The sequence below is a fragment of the Abramis brama genome (assembly GCF_963993115.1).
Source record: "Abramis brama genome assembly, chromosome: 12".
NCBI classification, from domain to species: Eukaryota; Metazoa; Chordata; class Actinopteri; order Cypriniformes; family Leuciscidae; genus Abramis; species Abramis brama.
In genome coordinates, this window is record NC_139974.1 from 7,925,998 (window position 1) to 7,947,678 (window position 21,681).

Genomic DNA, 21,681 nt, shown 5'->3' on the forward strand with positions numbered 1-21,681 from the left:
GAACAATATAAAAAATGAAATAACAGTACAACCCACTGAAGAGTGTGTCTATCCCTCACAGCCTCGCTTTCATTCCCTTTAAGAATCAAAGATGGCGCTGCTGTGAATAAAGTCAATGCCGCCAATCCAAACTCTATGTTAAATGTCAATCATCTTTGATGATAGTGGTCCTGACAGAAATAAATGAATTGCCAGGGCAATAAGTTGTCATATTAGATACGTACATTTCTAAGGCCTCTAAATTATCAGCATGATCAAAACTGGAAAAACCTGTCAGACAATCCACCTTTTGCTGTGAAATCTTTAATGATTTTTATAAAGTAAGTTTACATTAGAATAACTTTTATATTTTTAGTAATATTTCAAGATGAACTCTTACTGTACTGAAGCAACTTGCTTATCAATACATCATTTAAAAAAATTGGGACTGAATAAAAAATAAAAATGTATTAGAGTTTTCTTGAGTATGAGCTCCATATTCTCTTATATCATACTATATGAGCCACAAAAGCCTGATGTATCAAATATGATACTCATAAAGTACATATGCAAACTTTTATTATATATTCTTTATATTTTATCTAAAGTTTCAACAAACAAAAATATATTTTCCTGAGTATTATTTTATGTCAGTTGAAGTACTAATATTACTAACTGAAATAAAACTACAACTGACATTAAAGTAAACTAAAAATATTTAGTTTATAAATATTAAGAACTGTAATAGTATATAAATCTGCCTATTTCATATTTACCACATGAAGACTGGCCAGTGAAGGCATTGGTTCTCGATTTTCAGTGAATGTCCTGCTGTAAAAACTTACTTACAGATATAGTTCACCCAAAAAATTGTATTAGCCCATGATTTACTCACCCTCCTCAAGTCATCCTAATGTGTATATGACATTCTTCTTTCAGGCGAATACAATCTGAGTTATATAAAAAAATGTCCTGGCTCTTCCAAGCTTCATAATGGCAGTAAATGGCCGTTTCTGTTTATAAAGTCCATAAAAGTGCATCTATCCATCATAAAAGTGCTCCACACGGCTCTGGGGAGTTAATAAAGGCCTTCTGAAGCGAAGCGATGCATTTGTGTAAGATAAATATCCATATTTAAAACATTGTAAAGTAAAATAACTAGCTTTCAGCCATCAATTATAAAGCTTGGAAGAGCCAGGACATTGTATTAATATAACTCTGATTGTATCCAAGTGATGAAGAATACGTAAGAATGACATATACACCTAGGATGACTTGAGGAGGGCGAGTAAATCATGGGCTTATTTTCATTTTTGGGTGAACAATCCCTTTAATCCACCTAAATCTGGTCTGCGGGTTCTAAGATGGTTTCCCAGCCTCACCAAGCTGTTATTTAAAAGTGCCACTAGACCAGCTAGAACCGGTAGACACAGAGCCATTGTGTGCACATTGCCTACTTTTGATACTTTTTGTCCTTGCAAATTTGAATTTTCAGGTGCGCAGTTCCTAGCTCAGTGTTGTATCTCAGCAGGGTTTGCAGGTGTTCTGAGTGTAGCCCAAGTTCTCTCTGTCCCAGCGGGAAACACAGGCTTTCAGAAGCTTTTATACGGGGCATCTAACACAGATCTCACACACAGCACAGAAACACAGCGGGTGGCGCTTGAGTGAATGATGCACAACTGTAGGAAGCCCTGAGTGAGACGTTAAAAGAGTTCCTATCTCTCTATTTTAAGCTCTTATTGCTGTCAAACTACTTTTCCTTGCCTTGTGTGCGAGCAGCAGGGGATGCTAACGTGTTAGCAAGAGTTAGCATGTTCTGCCATGTCAGTGACTGAACAAATATGAAAGTGAGGAAGATAAATGTATGCTCTGCTTCTATACCACCTATTAAAACTCTTAATCAGAATTGTATTTTTGTGGCTTTTAGTCCATGTCTAAAAGCAATGAGGCTATCTATATGCTAGCATATGTAAACAACAGCAATATTTCAGATTGGGATATAAAAAAGCCCTACCTGATACCGACTGCTAGCAATAGCTGGTAGCAAATCATGGCCTGTAACTGTGACAATAAATAAAGGCTGTTGGCTATAAAGGAAAGTATGAGCCCTTCTATATGTCCCAACCTAACATCTTGTTTCAGTTGGAAATAAAACCTTGCCCACAGGGTCTTTAGTATTTTTGTTTGTTCTATAGCCATTTCCTGTCATTTTTCTCATTTCTATTTAATATAGAATACTCATGCTGACGGCTAATGGAACATTGTCATAAGTGTAAATCAAGAGCCATTTCCAGTTTGTCCAGGAGAGGGCAGAACAACCCTTGTTATGTGCCTGTAATTAATGGAAAGTTACATTAGAGTCATTATAGATGCCAGATAGAAGACATGAACTCTACCTGACCTCTCAGTTTTTTTTTTGTTTTTTTTTATTATAATAATGCAAGAAGAAAAAAAAACTGTGAGAGGTCAGGTAGAGTTCAGACATTTTGACATTTCCATAACAAAGTTAATAACAATTAACACTAAGAGAAATCAAATGCCTGAAAGGGATAGTTCACCCAAAAATTAAAATTTTGTCATCATTTACTCACCCTCATGTCGTTCCAAACCCGTAAGACTTTCGTTCATCTTCAGAACACAAATGAAGATCTTTTTGATTAAATCTGAGAGCTTTTTGTCCCTCCATTGACAGCTATGCAACTGACACTTTGATGCTTAAAACAATTCATAACGAGATCATAAAACTAATCCATTTTTGATTTGAGTGGTTTAGTCCAAATTTTCTGAAGAGACTCAATGATTTATCCAATGAACAGATTTAATTTAGGTAAAACAGATGGATAACTGACTCAGAAAAAGGATATAGTTTGAATAAAAAAAGTCCTATGCCTTATATTATCTTATCAATCAGACCAATATTGATTAAAAAGGCTAATTACAGCTGATTTATTATTTTATTTTATAAATATATATCTCTCATATTTATTTTCATTTTACATAACACAAGCTCATGAGACATTGTCTTCTGTTTCTCTAGGGTAAAAAGGGGGATGCAGGATTGCCGGGAGTTGATGGTCTTCCAGGACCTCCTGTAAGAACCACCAGAACATTCAGTCTTAGTCTGAGCAGAACTCTTTGCCCTTTATTTTTCATGGTTGCATTTTGGGTTTGTTTTAGACTATGTTCAGAATGAAATACTACTGCTACTGCATAGCCTAGTACGGATAAAAGGATAAAAAAGTAAATGTTTTGACTAATAATAGTTCACTTCCATATTTCATATGTACAGAAAATAGTATAGAGTTCATACTGCTGAAATAGTATGAGTATTATGATTAGATGGCATTCTGAAGTCTTTTTAGAGTAACAGTGACCTCTAGTGGTTATTAGAGGAATAAACATTCAGATTAAAAGACAAAACACATTTTGGTAAAGTTACGTGGAGTGATGATCATGTAAATCATGCAAGTAATTTCAATGACCACATAATTGTGAGGGAGTATGCATTGACTCCAAAAATCTATTAAAAAGCAATTGAATTTCTAATGTAACTTTCCAAGTTTTATTTTTGTTTTTAGGGTCCTCAGGGGCCTCCTGGACTTGGTGGCAGCCCCGGTCAGACGGGACCTCCGGTAAGTTTACATACACCAAAATAATATGTCACAGCCACAGAATAGTATACAGATGATATTAAATTGATCTGTTTGTTCTCACAGGGATTACCCGGTGAAATCGGCTTCCCAGGAAAACTAGGAGAAGCGGGAAAACCAGTGAGTCGCTGTGACTTTACCCTGAGAACTCAAGCATATTGTCCACACTTCAAAAATCTGTTACCTTATTAACGGAACACTCATTTGTAGTGTTGAAATAATGATTTTAATGGTAATTCTTTTTTCAGGGTCTGCCAGGAAAAGATGGATTGGATGGTTTCCCTGGAAACGACGGCGAGAAGGTTAGAACTGTTTTAATGAGGCAAACTGTGAACTCAGTTCTCTGGAGGCAGAACTTCATCATTTATACACTCGTCAAAGGCCAGATCTGGTTTTTGACCTTTTCATTTGTGTTTTTTGTTGCACTACAGTTTTTGTAATTATTTTGCATTTCCATTAGGGGCAACGAGGAGAACCCGGACAGGACGGTTTCCCTGGTAAACCGGGATCGAAGGTAAAGGGTGGTTTGTGGACTAGTGGTTTAAGATCTGGGTTGGAAATCCATTTTTTTTTTTTTTTTTATCACTAATGCTACTTTGTCTTTCTCTCAGGGAGATGAAGGCCCTCCAGGACCCCGAGGACCTGCCGGTGAACGGGTGAGGAAAGCAAAACTTAAATGAGTTTTGAGAATGTCTTGGCAAAAGCACACATGAAACGGCCGTCTTGTTCTGTCTCAGGGAGAGCCTGGTTTGGCTGGGCAGGTCGGCCCAATGGGACCCAAAGGAGAGAGAGGAGGCCAAGTAAGACTGAACTATATGGATGTTTGTTTGAATTAAAGAATCAAATTCTCTCTCTGCTCTCTTGATGTTTTGAGGTCAGAATCAGGTTTTTCTTTGATTAACAGAATCAATAGATATTGATTTGTTAAAATATCAGGATCTACTGTAGAAAAACTACTGTGAGAACCATCATCTATTCACTTCTCATAAGACATGTTCAGACTATATTTCAGGACAAATATGGTGAGACCAATATAAGAAATTAGTCTTGTTAATGTCAGTTTGAGTCATGCGTTTGTCAGATCTTCATCCCTCTGTCTGTCTTGTAGGGGGAGAGAGGGAAAGATGGACCTACTGGCTCGAAAGGAGATAAAGGAGACAAGGTGAGAAGCAGCAAGACTGCTGGAAATGTGCATATAGAGTATAGGTTAGGGGCTAGTAAGTTCTTTTTATAGTTTTTTTTTTTTTTTTTGTAAAGAAATTAATACTTGTATCCAGCAAGAATGTGTTAAACTGATGAAAAGAGACAAAAAGACATTTACAAAAGATTTCAATTTCAAATAAATGCTGCTATTTTGAATTTTGTATTCATCAAAGAATCCTGAGCAGCACGACTGTTTTCATCATTGATAATATTAAGAAATACTATCAAAGTTTCTTGAGCAGCAAATCCTCATATAAGAATGATTTCTGAAGGATCATGTGACACTGAAGACTGGAGTAATGATGCTGAAAATTCAGCTTTTCATCACAGGAATGAATTACTTTTTAAAATATATTCAAGTGGAAAACATGTTATTTTGAAATGTAATAATATTTCACAATATTACTGTTTTTACTGTATTTTTAATCAAATAAATGCATGTTTTGATGACTTGAAATGTCTAAAAATTTACATAAAATAAAGAATGATTAGGTGATTATACAAGTCACCTTTGGATAATGGCATTTGGGATATAAACACAACAGGCTTACAGAGGACCGTTTTTACATTTACATTTATGAATTTGGCAGACGCTTTTATCCAAAACGACTTACATTGCATTTCAAGGTCCACATTTACATTCTTATCAGTTCTTGCTTTCCCTGGGAATCGAACCCATGACCTTGGCGTTGCAAGCGTCAACACTCTGCTGTTTGAGCTAAAGGAAGGCATTTTTGAGCATGTGTTGCTATAGGTTTCACACATGTCAGTGATGGTCTCCTGAGGGCATGAGGTTGTTAATGAGATCATCAACATGCTGACAGGATGAGGATATAACCTCTCTCTGTGACTGTTTTTCATTCATACAGGGTGAGGTGGGCCCCAGGGGTCCGGCCGGGGTCCCAGGCAATGTGAGTGCAGTTGCTACTTGACATATTGCATACAAATATAACCATATGAATATACGTTTACAGATGATATAAGTAATCATCTGATTTCTGATGTGTAATACATCAGATGAATAAACAAGAATAGACTTGACAGTTATGAAATCTCTTGTTCAGGTTTTTAGTATTTAATCATGTATTGATTCAGCTGATGAATGCGGCTCAGTATTTGTGTTTTTATTTTCTGTAGGTGGCCAATGTGATTCCTGAACCTGGCGAACCGGTGAGTTATCGGTTTTGTCTTGATTTTGAGCATATTTTGAGTAATAGTTTGTTAATAGATATTTTGAGTATATCTATTAATACACTTATTTAAGTGTGTTTGTGCTGTCTGTCTTTACACTGAATGATATTTTGATATATTTTAATTGATGCATGTAAAAACAAATATTGCATCACAATAAGTGTAATTGTGATTGTCAAAACATTTGGTAACTAAATAGAATTTTATGAAGTTTAGTGACAACATGTTACAATGTTTACATTGTACAATGACTGGTATAGGATACAGTTTTTATTATTGCTTGACAAAAATTTCAAGATTTCAATTCCATTCTTGTGATTTGATCCCGATTTTGATTCAATATTGGATACATGTTTATTTTAAATTTTATTTAAAAAAATAATCTCACCTAAAGCTGTAAACATAGAGGGCCCAATCTGCTGGTATTATTAAAGGTTAAAAATAACATTAAATTAAATATAATGCAGTTTTTGTTATAATAACAATTATTTAATGACATAAGTAAAAATATAATAAATGTAATATAGTGCTCAGCAAAATCTCCTCTCTAGCTATTTTTTCTATTCAATTAACATGCTATGGTCGTTAAATGGCTTTCTTGAGGTAAATGTAACGTTATGTGACATAATTGTTCTCCTGCTGTTATACTGACCTCTTTCCGTGGTTGAAAAACACTAATTGGTCGATATTATGTATACGTTCGGTAAGTTGTACTGCATCTTTAAATAAAAAAGTAACAGATGATCGGTTCACGTGCACTTGAACTGAGGCGCTCAGCGATCTGTCACGTCACATTTACAAGTGCCAAACGTATTTTTGTCTGAATTTCGTAATAAAATTGACGGAATCTAAGAGCTGAGAATTAGTTTAATATTAAAAGTACCTCTTTGCTCCACAATTTTTCTGTGCGTGAGAAAATGGATGTGTGGCGTGAGAGCGTGTGAAAAGTGTCAATTGCGTGAGTCTCACGCTCAATGCGTGAGAGTTGGCAGCCCTGGTTTGATCATGAAACAGCAGACTTGTAGGCTATTAATAAATAATGGATACATACAAGCAGATGACAAATACGTTATAATAACCGTAATTAAACTACTAAACTATACCTGTTTCATCTCTATACAGCACTCTGACTCTGTAGGCATTATTGTCCGACTCGAAATGAACACCGTTACTGAGAGTTTCTGATATTATCATCATTCCGTGAGATGAAATTGTCCTGAGAGACTGAGCGCGAGCTCATGAAGCTCCGCCCCCTGTGCCGTCCAGCAGCAGCTTATTTGCATTTAAAGGGCACACACTAAAACAGCGCGTTTTTCTGAGCCCCAAAAAATGACAATTTAAACATGCTGTAAAAAATGATCTGTTGGGTATTTTGAGCTAAAACTTCACATACACACTCTGGGGACATCAGAGACTTATTTTACATCTTGTGGAAATGGGCATAATACGGGACCTTTAAGTTGAAATACTTTCTGGGGCCACTGTGTCATATAATAAACCACATATTTTGCCTGTTTTTCATTCACATTTTAAATTTCCTGATCTTTAGGGCAAGCCGGGAGAGAAGGGAGAGAAAGGAGATCAAGGAAAGCCAGGCGAGATGGTGAGCTTTCCAACACTTCCAGAATAATCTTAAATGTAATGAAGTATCTTTTCCTGGTTGTAGGAATCATCTCAAGAGGGCAGTAGAGAGTCAGGTTTGGTTGTACTAGTCTCATGCGTCTGAATATGATTTCATTTACAGAATCACTTTACTGTGACTACTAGTGCATTCATAATGCAGACATAATAAAGTCTGCTGTCAGTTTGAGGAATCATGAGGCAAATATACATGAAAAAGAACAGCTAAATATGTGCATTTCATTTCTGAGAACAGTCACCTGAAGTGTTTCACGCATTATTTGACAATAGATATTAAGGGATTCCGTTGCATAAAGCAATATTAATAAACATGAAGGTCAGGGGCGTTGCATCCCATCAGCTGATATCATGTACCTCTGTGTGCTCACGTTAAAACCACCATTCTGCTACAGGACACAATTTGCTATAGTTTTAGCACCTGATAATATTTCAAAACAGGTGAAGGTGCCTTTTCCCCCCCGAGCTATTAATAAAGCAGATCCTGGGCATCTATTCACAGATCAGTGCTACTGGCATTTACTGTAGCTGTTTAAAAGTTGTTGTTGTTTTTTTTGTTAAATTGTTGACATTTCAGTTTTGACATCTCCAAGATGAGCTTTTCTGCATACTCAATCTCTTGACTAATTAATATTAAAATATAAAATAAAGAAAATAAGCAAATAAAGTCTAAAAGGCTGAACAACTCAAGCACATCTTTACAGGACATCAGTTTATAAATATCAAAGTGAAGGTTTGGCTGATGAATATAATCAGGTCACATAACCAAACCGTCTAGGAAGATTAGTGTGGGCCAATTAATATTTATGTGGTCACATTGACATCATGACTGGCTCATCTTCCACCCTCTCCCACTCTAACACTATTAATGTCAGTTAATGCTTTATAATTATTATATTATATATATAAATATATCATATTTCTGTAGCGGAACTCATGAAAGCTCTCTCCGTCATGCTCTCATCTAATAAAATAGTCCAGACACCGAGTGGTGCATCATTTACAGAAACACAGACAAGCTTGTTACGATGATGTATCTGCTCTCACCTGAATGTATTAGTGTGAAATGAGAAATCTCTGTTGAATTACTGCAGTTCTCACTAGTCAGGCCAAATGCAATCATTTCTGTCAGAGAAAGTGCCCTGACGTCATCTTAAAAGAGAGCCAGGTTTCGTTTCTGGAGTGCAGGGTAAACTTTATGCGATTTCAAAGTCACCATGGCTGGATAAACTAAAAACTATATTAAAACATTCAAATTCAATTACACATTACACACTTTGAGGATATTATGGCTTAAATTCAGACTTGTTACTAAAATGAATCTGATAACCTTCACAATCTCTAATATCCCCAGGGTCAAAGAGGACTTCCTGGAGAGCAGGGATTCAGAGGACATTCAGGACCTGCGGTAAACCTTTATGAAACAACAAGCTGCTTTCATTCACATCAGACAAACTACTGAATATGATGATCATTGTTCATCCATACTCCAGTCATACCTGTGAAAATGCCAGTGATTTTTAGAGAAATGGAGATGTTTCTTCTGTCTTGATGTCTTCCTCCTGTTGGTGTGAACAGGGCCCTAAGGGTGACGCTGGTGATAAAGGAGAATCAGGGAGAAACGGAGACCCAGTGAGTTTGTCTTCTTCTCACACATGATGTATTGTTTGTTTTCTGAACTTTTCACTGTCACACTTTTCACTTTCTTTAGGGTCCGCCCGGATTGATGGGCCCTCAGGGGCTCCGAGGGCTGCCAGGCAATGTGGTGCGTTCTTAAATAAATCTTGCTTTTTTTGACATCCAAAATACAAGATCCATTTTAAGAAACATACAATTTGTGTAAAATGTGTAAATGCATATGGTGTCATATGGTTATAATTTTTCTGGTAGTGATCTCATTAACAAATACATTTAAAAAATTTACTTTTGCAAGTGTAAACATCTTGTCTGTGTATTTTTCAGGGTATTCCAGGCAGCATCGGTCCACCTGGTATCGCTGGACAGAGAGGAGAGAAGGTACAGAAATTAAATATTCAACTAATAAAAATGATATATATATGTGTATATATACTAGGGCTGGACCCGAATATTCAAATATTCGAATATTCGTTCGGTGGGTTGGTATTCGATTTGAAAATCTGACATTCGAATATTCTTTTTTTTTTTTTTTTTTTGCACACCTGGGATCCCCCGCGAAACGGTTCTCATTCGCGCTTGAATAAGGCCGGCGACCAGTGGTGTAGTCTACGTGATACGCCGTATACCCACTAGAAAAGGCCAAGGATTTCCGTATACCCACTTAAAAAATCGTGAGGATGCGTAACAACTTCGTTTTGTGTGAAGACTTTCACTTTCATTCATAAATTCACCCCGTCTGTGTTTGCGAAGCGACACCGAATCGCGGAATCCAGTCACAAATGGAGCTTGCTAAGCAGAACGTCACCGAATTTGGCTATTTTTGAATGAATAAATCAAAAGTAGGGCTGTACAATGAATCAAATCTCGATATGGACTAGTGTCTGTGAATATTAAAGTTAAAAGAGACTGCAATTGTTCTACGCGTCTCTGGGAATGAATGAGCGCTCAATGTGTGCTCCACTACACACACACACACACACACTGAAGCACGCGTGATCACGCTCGTGGTGTTTTCAGCGTTTCACTGTATTGAGACATGAGCTACTACATGTGCACTTCATCGCAGAGCTGCTATGAGAGTCACTTCACGAGAATTTCACCATTTCATTTGATAAAAGTCATTCATTCGTTTCATATACAAACACATAGAAACTGTAATGTCTTTACGACAACCTGTCAAAATAAAAGTTCGGTATAACTTGAAGAAATTATAACAGAAATATATTACTATTGCACAGTAGAGTATACTTCAAGTAGGCCTAATAATAATAATAATAGTTTATTAAAACACACAGAAACTCAAATGTCTACAACCCACCAAAATAAAAGTTCGGTCTAACTCAAAGAAATTAAAAAGAAGTAAAAATGAATTTTAAAATAATAATAATAATAATAATAATAATAAAATCTATTAAAACGTTATTTTAAGGGAATATCACACAAGTTTTCATACATGTTTTAATTTAAAGAGTAGCCTAAACTTGCCAAAACAATAACAGCATTTATTACAGTATACTCACTACAAAAAACTAGACTACACCACTGCCGGCGACACACTGGCTGGGTGGCGTGTCCGTTTTTATTTCGGCTCCCATGTTAACAGGTTGGAGTTTGCACACTGCCTGCGTGAGACACGCTCAGGCGCGCCACGCGGAAAACGCGTGCATGCTAGAAATAGAACCGACGCCTATGTGTTCCTGCAATGGGAGTGTTCTCTGGCTAGAGCGCAGAACAGCAGAGTTTGTATGGACCGAAGTGCATGCCTGAGCTTGTGTTTTGGGTTAAGCTGCGTTGCTTTGACATTGTAGAAAATAGAATAATAGAAACAAAATGTATTAGCCTGTTTACCCGTTTTTATCAATCTAATCCCTGCCCGCGTGAGGTGCGCCGCTTCCCGCTCGCGCTGTTCTGTAGTTTACTAAAAGTTTATTCATTCTGAACGTCTCGCGTGTCCATCTATATGGACTCCCTTGTGAAGTCGATTGGATGAACGGTTCTTGAAATAATAAAAATGCAAACGGACAGACAGACACATAGAGAATCATGCCTTTATTAGAGAGAAGAATATGTTCAGCACCCTCTCTCCGAAGCTTCGAATATTCGATGTTCATTACTACCGAAGCTTCGAAGCTCAAAAAATGGTATTCGGACCAGCCCTAATATATACACTGATAAGCCAAAACATTATGACCAGTCACAGGTGAAGCGAATTTTATTGATCATCTCCTAACAAGGCCATATATTAAGGTCTGGGTAGATTAGATGGTGAGCAAACCCTCAGTTCTCGTAATCAGTGTGTTGGATGCAGGAGAAATGGGCAGGAATAAAGATCTGAGTGAGTTTGACAAGGACATCTCTGAAACGGCAAGGCTTGTGTGTCGCTCCCGGTCAGCAGTGCTGAGAATATACCAACAGTGATCTGAGGAGGAACAAACCACAAACCGGTGACGTGTTGAACGCCCAAGGCTCATCGATGCACGAGGGCAATGAAGACTATCCCGTCTGGTCCGAGCCAGCAGAAGGTCTACTGTGGCACAAATCACACAAAATTTGGGGTGTTTTCACACCTATAGATCGTTTGTTTTGTTCCGAAACAGAGACTTAATTTGTTACAGTGCTGCATTTTCTTCTTAATTCAGTTCACTTTTACAAGGCAACCTTTAAAAGTGTACTAAAATGTGTTCACGCAAGTCACACACGAGTACAACTCTCCTATGAGTCAGAGTTTCCTCTGCGTCATCCATCAAGATGATTGACAAGCCTATTGTGGCTTTAGACACACGCAAACACTAGAAAAATGTTATAATGCAGCTAGAGCAGGAATCAAGGCTTGTGAGAAGCACAATTACACAACATTAAGATGAAGATGTGCTTTTTAGGTTTTCAACTGTGATAACTAATGTGCTCACTCACAGAATCAAACACTACTGCTATTTATATAGCACATATCCCATTATGAATTATAATACCATTTGGTTAATTGGTCCGTTAAGTCGGATTGCTTTCACACCTCAAGCGAACCGCCCCAGAGTACAGGCGATCTCAGAGCGATTGTTTTGGTGTGGATCCCAGTGTGATTGCAGTGTTCACATATGCCTAAATGAACCAAGGGAGAAAACACACCAGGTTTCGAAACAAACGCTATTGTGTGAAAGCAATGATGGTTATGGAAGGAATGCATCATAACACAGAGTGCATTACACTATGCTGCGTATGAGGCTGAGTGGCCGCAGAACGATCAGAGTGCCTTCCATGACCCCTGTCTACTGTCGAAAACGCCTGCAATGGGCGTACATGAGCGTCAGAACTGGACCTTGTAGGATTGGAAGAAGGTCATCTGGCCCGATGAGTGCTGTTTTCTTTTACGTCGCATGGACGGCCGTGTATGTGTGCGGCGATGACCTGTGGAAGTGATGCACTGTGGGACGGAAGAGTGTAATGCTCTGATCAATGTTCTGCTGGGTCCGACCATTCATGTGGACACATGCCACCTATCTAAACACTGTTGCAGACCAGGTACACCCCTTCATGACAATACTGTTCCCTGGTGGACCTGGCCTCTTTCAGCGGGATAATAAACCCTGCCACACTGCACACTGTTCAGAAATGGTTTGAGGAACATGATGAAGGGTTCAAGGTGTTGCCCTGGCCTCCAAATTCCCCAGATCTCAATCCAATTGAGCATCGCATGGATGCCTTGGTGGGTCGACGCCGCTTTGGCAGCACACCAACAGCATACTAGACTGGTGGCCATAATGTTTTGGCTCATTATTGTAAGTTATTTATTATCATGAAACATAATTTACCCTGTCCGAATCAGATTTTTTTTCTAGGGACATGTAGGTTTTTTCCCCCAGATTTTTTTGTTTGTATTTATGTCTATTTATATGCCACCAGGGAGATGCAGGTAAAGATGGTCCTTCTGGACCCCCTGGTCCAAGCGGTGAGCCTGGTTTAAGAGGAGAAATCGGTTTGCCGGGAAAAGGCAAAGATGGAACAAAGGTAATGCATTAATTTTGTGATTCATAAGCTTGATAACATGAAGTAAATTTTTGTTACTGATGTGACTTTGTTAAAATTGCAAATGTTCTATGTGTATTCTCAAAAGTACTGGCCAATTAGCTTTAGAAGAAAGGAGCATGCATTTTGTTTCATTCTTGTTTTAAGTTTTCCCGTCATGAGCGTGTAAAATTGCATTTAATAAGCTGTTTACATCTTGTGCTCTGGAGAATCTTAAAGTTGTTTACCCTAACTTTTTCCATTTATATTTGCTGATTGTGGTTAAAAGCACTGAAACGTGGAGAATAAAACTACCACACATTAAACTAATGAGTCAATGAGACTGTGGCTGCAGGTGTTACAGGGGAACTGGGGTTGTTTTATAGTTACAGCTGCCTTATTTTCCAGCTATGCACACACGCACACAGTCTATCCAACAGAGATACATGATTATTAACACGTGTGTGTAATAATCAAATGGATGAATTTGTATGCCGTATTATTGGCACCAAACAAAATGGCATCATTGGGGATTTTCAGTGAATCATGACTTCAATTTCATTCTGTATGTCTCTGTATGACTTTAAAAAAAACTTGGAATGAAATAACCCTTTATAAAAACAAACTAAATATGATTTTGTGAGAGGGAAAATGAAAGGACTAATAAAAGATTGAGAGAAATAGAGAAACTAGAAGCACAGTATTAATGTGCTTTCTGTAATTACAGGGTGATACAGGACCTCCGGGTCCAGCTGGACCTCCTGGACTGAAGGTAATTTTTTTTTCTTGTTACAAGAAAGAAACAGACTTTATTTTGCCTTCCATCTTCATGAAATATATTTTTGGGCATTTTTTTTTATATCATGAGCAGGTGCGTGTTCCCCAGAGGCAAAAGCTGAATCACTTTTCATTGGCATTTCATTTATATGATGGTTTTTACTGAAATGTCAGACAACCAGATAATGTTAGCAAAAAAGTTTTCCTAGGGAAAAAGTACCAGATATTAATGTTGCCACTGTACTGCTGTATCAATCAGTGCTTTACCAGTGCTAGACTTAATAAATGCAGGACATAAACTCTTGTTTAAATGTTAAGGTTCAGTAAGATATTTTTGAAAGCTTTTAACCAGAGAGAATGCATTAAATTGATCAAAAGTTACAATAAAGACACTTATAGTATTACAAAAGATTTCTATTTCAAAGAAAATTCCATTTATCAAAGAATTCTGGAAAATGATTCCACAAAATTATTAACCAGCACAACTGTTTTCAACATTGATAATGATAATTAATGTTTCTTGAGCAGCAAATCAGCATATTAGAAGGATTTCTGAAGGATCATGTGACACTGAAGACTGGAGTAATGATGCTGAAAATTCAGCTTTGATCACAGGAATAAATTGCAATTCAAATATATTCAAATAGAAAACACTTATTTTAACCTGTAATATTATTTTATAAGCAAATAAATGCAGCCTTCCTGATACAGACAGAAAAAAAACGATAGATAGGTAGATAGATAGATAGATAGATAGATAGATAGATAGATAGATAGATAGATAGATAGATAGATAGATAGATAGATTACCATACTAAATATATGTATTAAAATAAACACAAATTAGAGTAAATATTATAAACACAAAATAACAATATCTTATGCAGCAATACACAGAGTTATCATTTTTATATTGGAAGTGGAATTATAATTATTCAGCCCTGTTTATCACTTTTTATTTTGTGTTTTAGGGCTTGCCCGGCCCACAGGGAATGCAGGGAATGCCAGGAAACAGAGGACCACCAGGAGAGGGAACCACTGGACCCCAGGTACACAAACACACACAGTCATGCTATCTGCTCATTCTTCCATTGCAATATCCAATCAAAATGCATTTATGTTCACATAAGCACTAATATTAGCAACACAAATAACTCCAAAAAACCATATGGCCAAAAAGTGACCTTTAAACTTACTTTAAAATTTGCCATGAATTTGGAAAAGGGTTTAAAACCAGTGTAACTAAAAAAAATGCATGTTTGTCCGTGCATATGCCCTCCGTTTGCTGTAGTTTGAGTGAACACATATGCACATACAAGCACACATACTGTATGCACACAGTGCAGAGAACATGGTTTTATTATGTGAAAGCTTATGTGATTTTCCATCTATTTCTGACCCAGCCTACTGTCTTTTTTTGTTGTTGATTTTTTGTTCATGGATCTGAAGACAAACAGAGACAAATTTCTTTATGGTCATATCTGAGTGATATTCTGTGTCTTTCTCAGGGGCCTCCCGGACCTCCAGGGCCAACAGGGGCCGCGGTAAACAATCTCTTCATATTTTTATCACTTTCAAATGAGACAGATGCTCACAAGTGACGTGTCATGTTTGATATTCAGGGTTTGAGAGGACCTCCAGGAGTGAGCGGACCACAGGGACCCGCTGGACATAATGTAAGATTCATTTTGATTTACTTGTACAGGGACAATTCTGTTATTGTAGCACTATTAGCTAAAGGCTACATGTAAACTGTAGTCCCTGGGATCAGATGAATCATATGGCCATGGATACACCATGTTACATGTTTTGTTTTGCATCAATACTTTTAAATGATTTCTTAAAACCATGCAGCACACAACCGAAGACGCTCTGTAATTTGCTACATGCTAATGATAGTTAGTAGCAGGTTGTATTGATAATTCAGTGAGATTTCATATTCACATTTTAGAGAATTTTTTTTGGATAAAATAAACAAGATTTGCTATTAAAACTGGTCCATTTTTACAGAAGTTAGAGTAAAGATCTACTTACGTTTGTGGTTTGAGTTAGTAATGCAGGTATTACTATTAATATTGCTTGAATTTAGAGTTATCTTTTAACTGCTTAGCAATCAGGTTTCATTTTTTTTAAATCCACGCAGAACACAGTCATTCAGCATTCTTCCGTTAATCATATTGTACCTGTACAATGACAGTGAAGTGCTTTACTTTTCAATCCTGAATCGTGATGCAGAACTAAACCCGCTTCACTGCTCTGCTGTGGATCTCGTTCAGTCTTCTTTGGGATTCAGTGTCAGTTTGTGACTAACACGGCTTGAATGTGTTTTCCTGTGGTGAGGATCATCAGCAGGAGTCATGCTCATGTATGTGTGTGTGTGTGTGTGTGTGTGTGTGTGTGTGTGTGTGTGTGTGCGCGTGCCTGCAGGGTTTACCTGGAAGACCTGGAGAGAAGGGCTCAACTGGAGAACCAGTGAGTGATACATGTTCATCATTTAAATATGGAATCATCAAATCAGCTGACATTTAATATTCACCTGCTGTTGATGGATCATATATGCTTAAGTTTTTTATTGAGTTTTGTTTTCCTAACCTCTTTTCCAGGGAAAAGCTGCGGACCTTTCTGATCTGAAGGTAACAGCCATCCATCCATCCATCCATCCTAAAATCCACCATTCTTCCATCCATCCATCCATCCTTCTATCCATTTATCCATCCATCTGCCCTTCCATCCATCCTTCTATCCATTTATCCATCCATCCATCCATCCATCCATCCATCTGCCCTTCCATCCATCCATCCATCCATCCACCTATCTTTCAATTTGCCCATCCATCCATCCATCCACCCTTTTATCCGTCCACTCATCCACCTATCCATCCATCCATCCATCCATCCATCCATCCATCTATCCGACTATCCTTCCATTTGCCCATCCATCCAACCAGCCTTTTATCCATCCATCCATCCATCCATCTATCCACCATCCATCCGCTTATCCTTCCATTTGCCCATCCATCCATCCATCCATCCATCCATCCATCCATCCATCCACCTATCTTTCCATCCATCCATCCATCCATCCATCCATCCATCCACCTATCTTTCCATCCATCCATCCATCCATGGTGGATAGAACATATTAAAGGACATTAATTATACCATTATACCATTAAAGCTCTCTGTAATATGTGTAGTTTATGTAGTAATATGTGTGTAATATGGTGTACCATAATTTGGCATTCACCTTTATTGATCCAATACGCAGTCTTCAAATTTGTAAACAGAAATAGTGTTGAAAACCCAGGATTTTGAGTTTATTGTGTTAGTTCTTGTTTTCCAGTATTTCCATTCTTGTTAAGGTTGTAACTTTGCCTTTTTCTCTTTCTCAGGACATTTGTTCAGATTGTCCCCCTGGACCATCTGGACAACCAGGTACTCCAGGACCTCCTGGTGACAAAGGTCATACTGGACCACCTGGGAAAAACGGACAGGATGGATATGCGGTGAGGAATCATGATTTAGAAATCAACGTTTATTCTTTAAGCTTAATGGAACTGAAACATGACAGAAGTTTATTGAATGGAAATATAAACGTTTACCTCCATTTAAAACCTCAACTGGTGGCTTTTGCAGGGTCCTCCTGGACCAACAGGACCTGCAGGACCTCCTGGTGCTGATGGAACCAAGGTTAGAATGTAGACGATATATATACAGTCAAACCAAAATTTATTCAGACACCTTCAACATTTCTCACATTATCACAGTTTATTCGCTATAGTTTAGAAAATGGTAATACAATATAACAAGAACTCAGAGTTATCAAATCAGTTGATATTTCACTGTTAGACTGTCTCATAAATGAATTAGGTTGAATAGTTGTCAGCTGTTAAATTTAAGTACACAATTAGATAATACCAGTTTAGCTCAACCAATTACCAAGCAATGCTTCATTTTGTTCAGTCTGCGGTGTAAAAAGGTCGCATTACCAATTAAAGAAACAAAATAAAGTGTCAAGGTTAAAGTGTCTGAATAATTTTTGGTCCCAAATTTGTATACATTTTACTGGTAGTCCACTGTATGAAGAATTTTTGGGTATAATATGTCAAAGTTTACTTTATTTTTCTATCCTCACTTACATAAATGATCTATAGTGTCCTGCACCCACTAGTAAATACATATCTTAAATGATATCTGGTGTCTGAATAATTTTTGGTTTGACTGTACACATTACACATGCATATTCTTTAAGTCTACCTACCCTTATATGGGTGAAATATACTTGTCAACCGGCAGCATTGCATCACTGGTGTTTGTTTCAAATAACTTATTTGTGTTCCGTTGCAGGGGGTCAAAGGTGACAGAGGTCCTCCAGGAACACTTGGAGAGAAGGGTGAAAAGGTACTATCAACCTACCATTTTCATCACAGTTAATATGTATCATATGTATATTCAGACTATTTGACATACCATTATTTATCATTTTGCCACATCTTTCTCTCATTGATTTATATTTTCCCAGGGCAACTCAGGACCTCCTGGTTATCCTGGGGCTGCAGGAGCCATGGGTCAACCTGTGAGTATTTTAAAACTCCTCTTTCATAAAAGAACACTTCCAGACTGTGTCACTATACTAAACAAAAGTACATTTCTGCTGTATCTAAAGGGTAATGATGGAAACCCTGGACCTATTGGACCACCTGGACCTCCTGGAGAAAAGGCAAGGCTAATATGTTTTGTTCTGTGATTTGTTGGATGGATTGCAAGACTGGAATCTGTCTATGCTATTGATGATTGATAGTCATGAGAATGTGTTTTACCAGGGTAAAGAAGGACTGAAGGGAATTCAGGGACCTCCAGGCCTGCCGGGTCTAATGGTGAGCGATTACATCTCTTTCATTGTTTTTAAAATGTCCTGACATTTTTTAGAGCATATACACTGACTAACGTTCAAAAGTTTTTGGTTGGCAAGATTTGGTAAGAAGTCTCTTATGCTTAAGGCTGCATTTATTTGATCAAAAATACAGTAAAAATACAGTAATATTATTATTACAATTTAAAATAACTGTGACATTTTAAAATATATTAAAATAGAAAATGTATTCCTGCGATCAGTGTCACATGATCCATTCTAATATGATGATTTGCTGCACAATTGACATTTCTTATTATTTTCAATGTTGAAAACAGTTGTGCTGCTTTTTGTGGAAGCAATAATATATATATATATATATATATATATATATATATATATATATATATATATATATATATATATATTTATTTATTTATTTATTTATTTATTTTTATTTTTTATTTTTTTCAGCATTCTTTTATAAATAGGAAGTTCAAAAGAACAGCATTTATTTGAAATGGAAATATTTTGTAACCTGTTTTTACTGTAATTTTTGATCAATTTAATGTGTCCTTGCTGAATAAAAGTATAAATTTCTTTAAAAAATAAATTAATAAAAAAACTAGGTGAACCTAAATTTTTGAATGGGAGTGTAACTGTAAATCTAATAACTCCATGATGCTGTTTTTGTTTCCGGTGCCTATATACTGCCTGATACTACATATTCTGTGCTGAAGGGCATGATGGGTAAAAACGGAAAGGATGGCAGACCAGGAGAAACAGGAGAGCCGGTATGAGTCTGATGTTCTGTCTGCATACCAGCATCCTAGCCAAACTTAGTTCTATACAGCCAGAAACATGGAGAGAAAAAAAAAAACATGATTATTTTTTTTCTGCTTGTAGGGAAAACAGGGAGAGCCAGGAACACCAGGAAGAGACGGCCTCAGAGGAATGCCTGTGAGTTATGACTAAAAACCTAATTAAGATTCTTTTATTCTGTATTACGGATGGATTTCTGTGGAAATCTGGACTATTTCACCTCACACAAATGTTACCATGGCATTACTATCTGCTACCTATACCTATAGGCTAAAATATCCACATTTATTTTTGTCTTTTCCAGGGTTTCAAAGGTCACAGAGGGGAACCAGGGCAACCAGGTTCAAAGGTTAGTCAATGGCAATTGAAATGAATGCCCATAGGCACATTCATATTCAAAGCTTCATATATGCTCCATAAATAATCCAGAATTGTCATGAGTTCTGTTTATAAATGCTGACCTGTCAAATTGGTTACATTAGGGTGAAGATGGGAAGCAGGGTGTTCCTGGACGTGAGGGTCCACCTGGGAAAGATGTGAGTATACACGCAATCCATGTTGTGCGGTCCATCTCTCTATGTCAGAGGTCACTGCAGACCTGACCGCTGTGAGCTGATGGTGTTGGCTTTTAATTGGTGTACTTGTGTTGCTCAGGGTAAGACCGGACCACCGGGGCTAGAGGGCATGAGAGGACCACGAGGAGAAACCGTGAGGATGCCTTTGATGAACCAATTAAATTGCAAAACAAAACTGCACCAGTGTGATTATTTTGTTGGGTCACTGTGTTTCGTCTTTTTAGGGTCAACCTGGAGAATCAGGACCAGCGGGCAAGCCCGGATCTCAGGGAAATCCTGTAAGTTTCTTATACCATGTCAACCATGTTGTTTAATGAACTCAGATTTTGATTTACAACCACTTTTGGACCCGAAAACTGCCTCTTGCTGGTGTGTCTATTAAAGCATGGCTCTGAATTTCTATGGGGCCGCATATTAAAATAGAACACAAAGCACAACATCTAAAACCCCCTTAACTTTATGTAAGGGATAATGTATAGCGAGGCGGTTGTTATAGCGAATAACAACCCCAACAGGCTGAACAGGCTGAACGGGTCTTGAATCAGCCTGAAGGGGTTGTATTCGCTATAACAACCGCCTCGCTATACATTATCCCACTTATTACATGGCTACCTACAAAATAAATAAATAATTTGACACAAATTATTGATTTAAAAAGGAGTTTATTGATTTAAAAACGATTGTATCCATTCCGCGTCCATAGCAACGCTCTGTTTTTCATGGCAACGGTGTGTTATACTATCAAGAAATAACAGACCGCATTCTACATTGGAATTCAACCAAGCCATGTAATAATGAACTATATTATTATCAGCAATGTTTATTGTAAATGATCACTTTGTTTTACTGTATTTCAGGGTCAGCCAGGACACAAAGGGGAAGCAGGGAGCCAAGGGTTACCCGGATTCCCAGGTCCAAAAGGGCCATCGGTGAGTGATGTTGGTTTGGGACTGATGGGAATTTCATTTCTTGCGTATCTAAAAGTAAAGCTTTTATGCCATTAAAACAAGCCTTGCAAATCTATAGAAATGAACAGCATTCAATCCTAAGTGGATATGAAGTGTTGTAGCCTGTCTGAACATGAGCAAACACTTGTGTTTTTCCCTCAGGGTCCGTCTGGTCCAATTGGCCCAGAGGGAAAACAAGTGAGTAATGGTTCTTTACTTTTCATTAATATTATATGAACACTTTTTCATAATTTTTGAACTAACCATGTTTGATCATAGGGCATGTTAGGAAAACCAGGAGACAGAGGACAGAAGGGAGAAAAGGTATCCATCCATCCTCCATCCATCCATCTGTCCACCCACCCATCCATCCATCCATCCATCCATCCACATTTACCACTTCAAAATCAT

The 21,681-nt window shown here is 37.5% G+C and overlaps 1 protein-coding gene across 1 annotated transcript in view; it reads left to right on the plus strand.

Annotated features, from left to right (window-relative positions):
• col22a1 (collagen, type XXII, alpha 1) overlaps window positions 1–21,681 on the plus strand; it is a 66,698-nt gene that overhangs the window by 40,345 nt on the left and 4,672 nt on the right. The window contains exons 24-60 of the mRNA XM_084131327.1: window positions 3,017–3,070; window positions 3,558–3,611; window positions 3,696–3,749; window positions 3,878–3,931; window positions 4,090–4,143; window positions 4,241–4,285; window positions 4,367–4,429; window positions 4,738–4,791; window positions 5,702–5,743; window positions 5,970–6,002; window positions 7,573–7,626; window positions 9,016–9,069; window positions 9,240–9,293; window positions 9,373–9,426; window positions 9,624–9,677; window positions 13,197–13,301; window positions 14,026–14,070; window positions 15,047–15,124; window positions 15,584–15,619; window positions 15,698–15,751; window positions 16,503–16,547; window positions 16,679–16,708; window positions 17,467–17,580; window positions 17,711–17,764; window positions 18,422–18,475; window positions 18,597–18,650; window positions 18,741–18,794; window positions 18,898–18,951; window positions 19,667–19,720; window positions 19,833–19,886; window positions 20,053–20,097; window positions 20,231–20,284; window positions 20,403–20,456; window positions 20,548–20,601; window positions 21,181–21,252; window positions 21,433–21,468; window positions 21,550–21,594. Of these exons, the coding sequence (XP_083987453.1) occupies window positions 3,017–3,070; window positions 3,558–3,611; window positions 3,696–3,749; window positions 3,878–3,931; window positions 4,090–4,143; window positions 4,241–4,285; window positions 4,367–4,429; window positions 4,738–4,791; window positions 5,702–5,743; window positions 5,970–6,002; window positions 7,573–7,626; window positions 9,016–9,069; window positions 9,240–9,293; window positions 9,373–9,426; window positions 9,624–9,677; window positions 13,197–13,301; window positions 14,026–14,070; window positions 15,047–15,124; window positions 15,584–15,619; window positions 15,698–15,751; window positions 16,503–16,547; window positions 16,679–16,708; window positions 17,467–17,580; window positions 17,711–17,764; window positions 18,422–18,475; window positions 18,597–18,650; window positions 18,741–18,794; window positions 18,898–18,951; window positions 19,667–19,720; window positions 19,833–19,886; window positions 20,053–20,097; window positions 20,231–20,284; window positions 20,403–20,456; window positions 20,548–20,601; window positions 21,181–21,252; window positions 21,433–21,468; window positions 21,550–21,594 (2,022 nt within the window). The remainder of the gene's footprint in view (window positions 1–3,016; window positions 3,071–3,557; window positions 3,612–3,695; window positions 3,750–3,877; window positions 3,932–4,089; window positions 4,144–4,240; window positions 4,286–4,366; window positions 4,430–4,737; window positions 4,792–5,701; window positions 5,744–5,969; window positions 6,003–7,572; window positions 7,627–9,015; window positions 9,070–9,239; window positions 9,294–9,372; window positions 9,427–9,623; window positions 9,678–13,196; window positions 13,302–14,025; window positions 14,071–15,046; window positions 15,125–15,583; window positions 15,620–15,697; window positions 15,752–16,502; window positions 16,548–16,678; window positions 16,709–17,466; window positions 17,581–17,710; window positions 17,765–18,421; window positions 18,476–18,596; window positions 18,651–18,740; window positions 18,795–18,897; window positions 18,952–19,666; window positions 19,721–19,832; window positions 19,887–20,052; window positions 20,098–20,230; window positions 20,285–20,402; window positions 20,457–20,547; window positions 20,602–21,180; window positions 21,253–21,432; window positions 21,469–21,549; window positions 21,595–21,681) is intronic.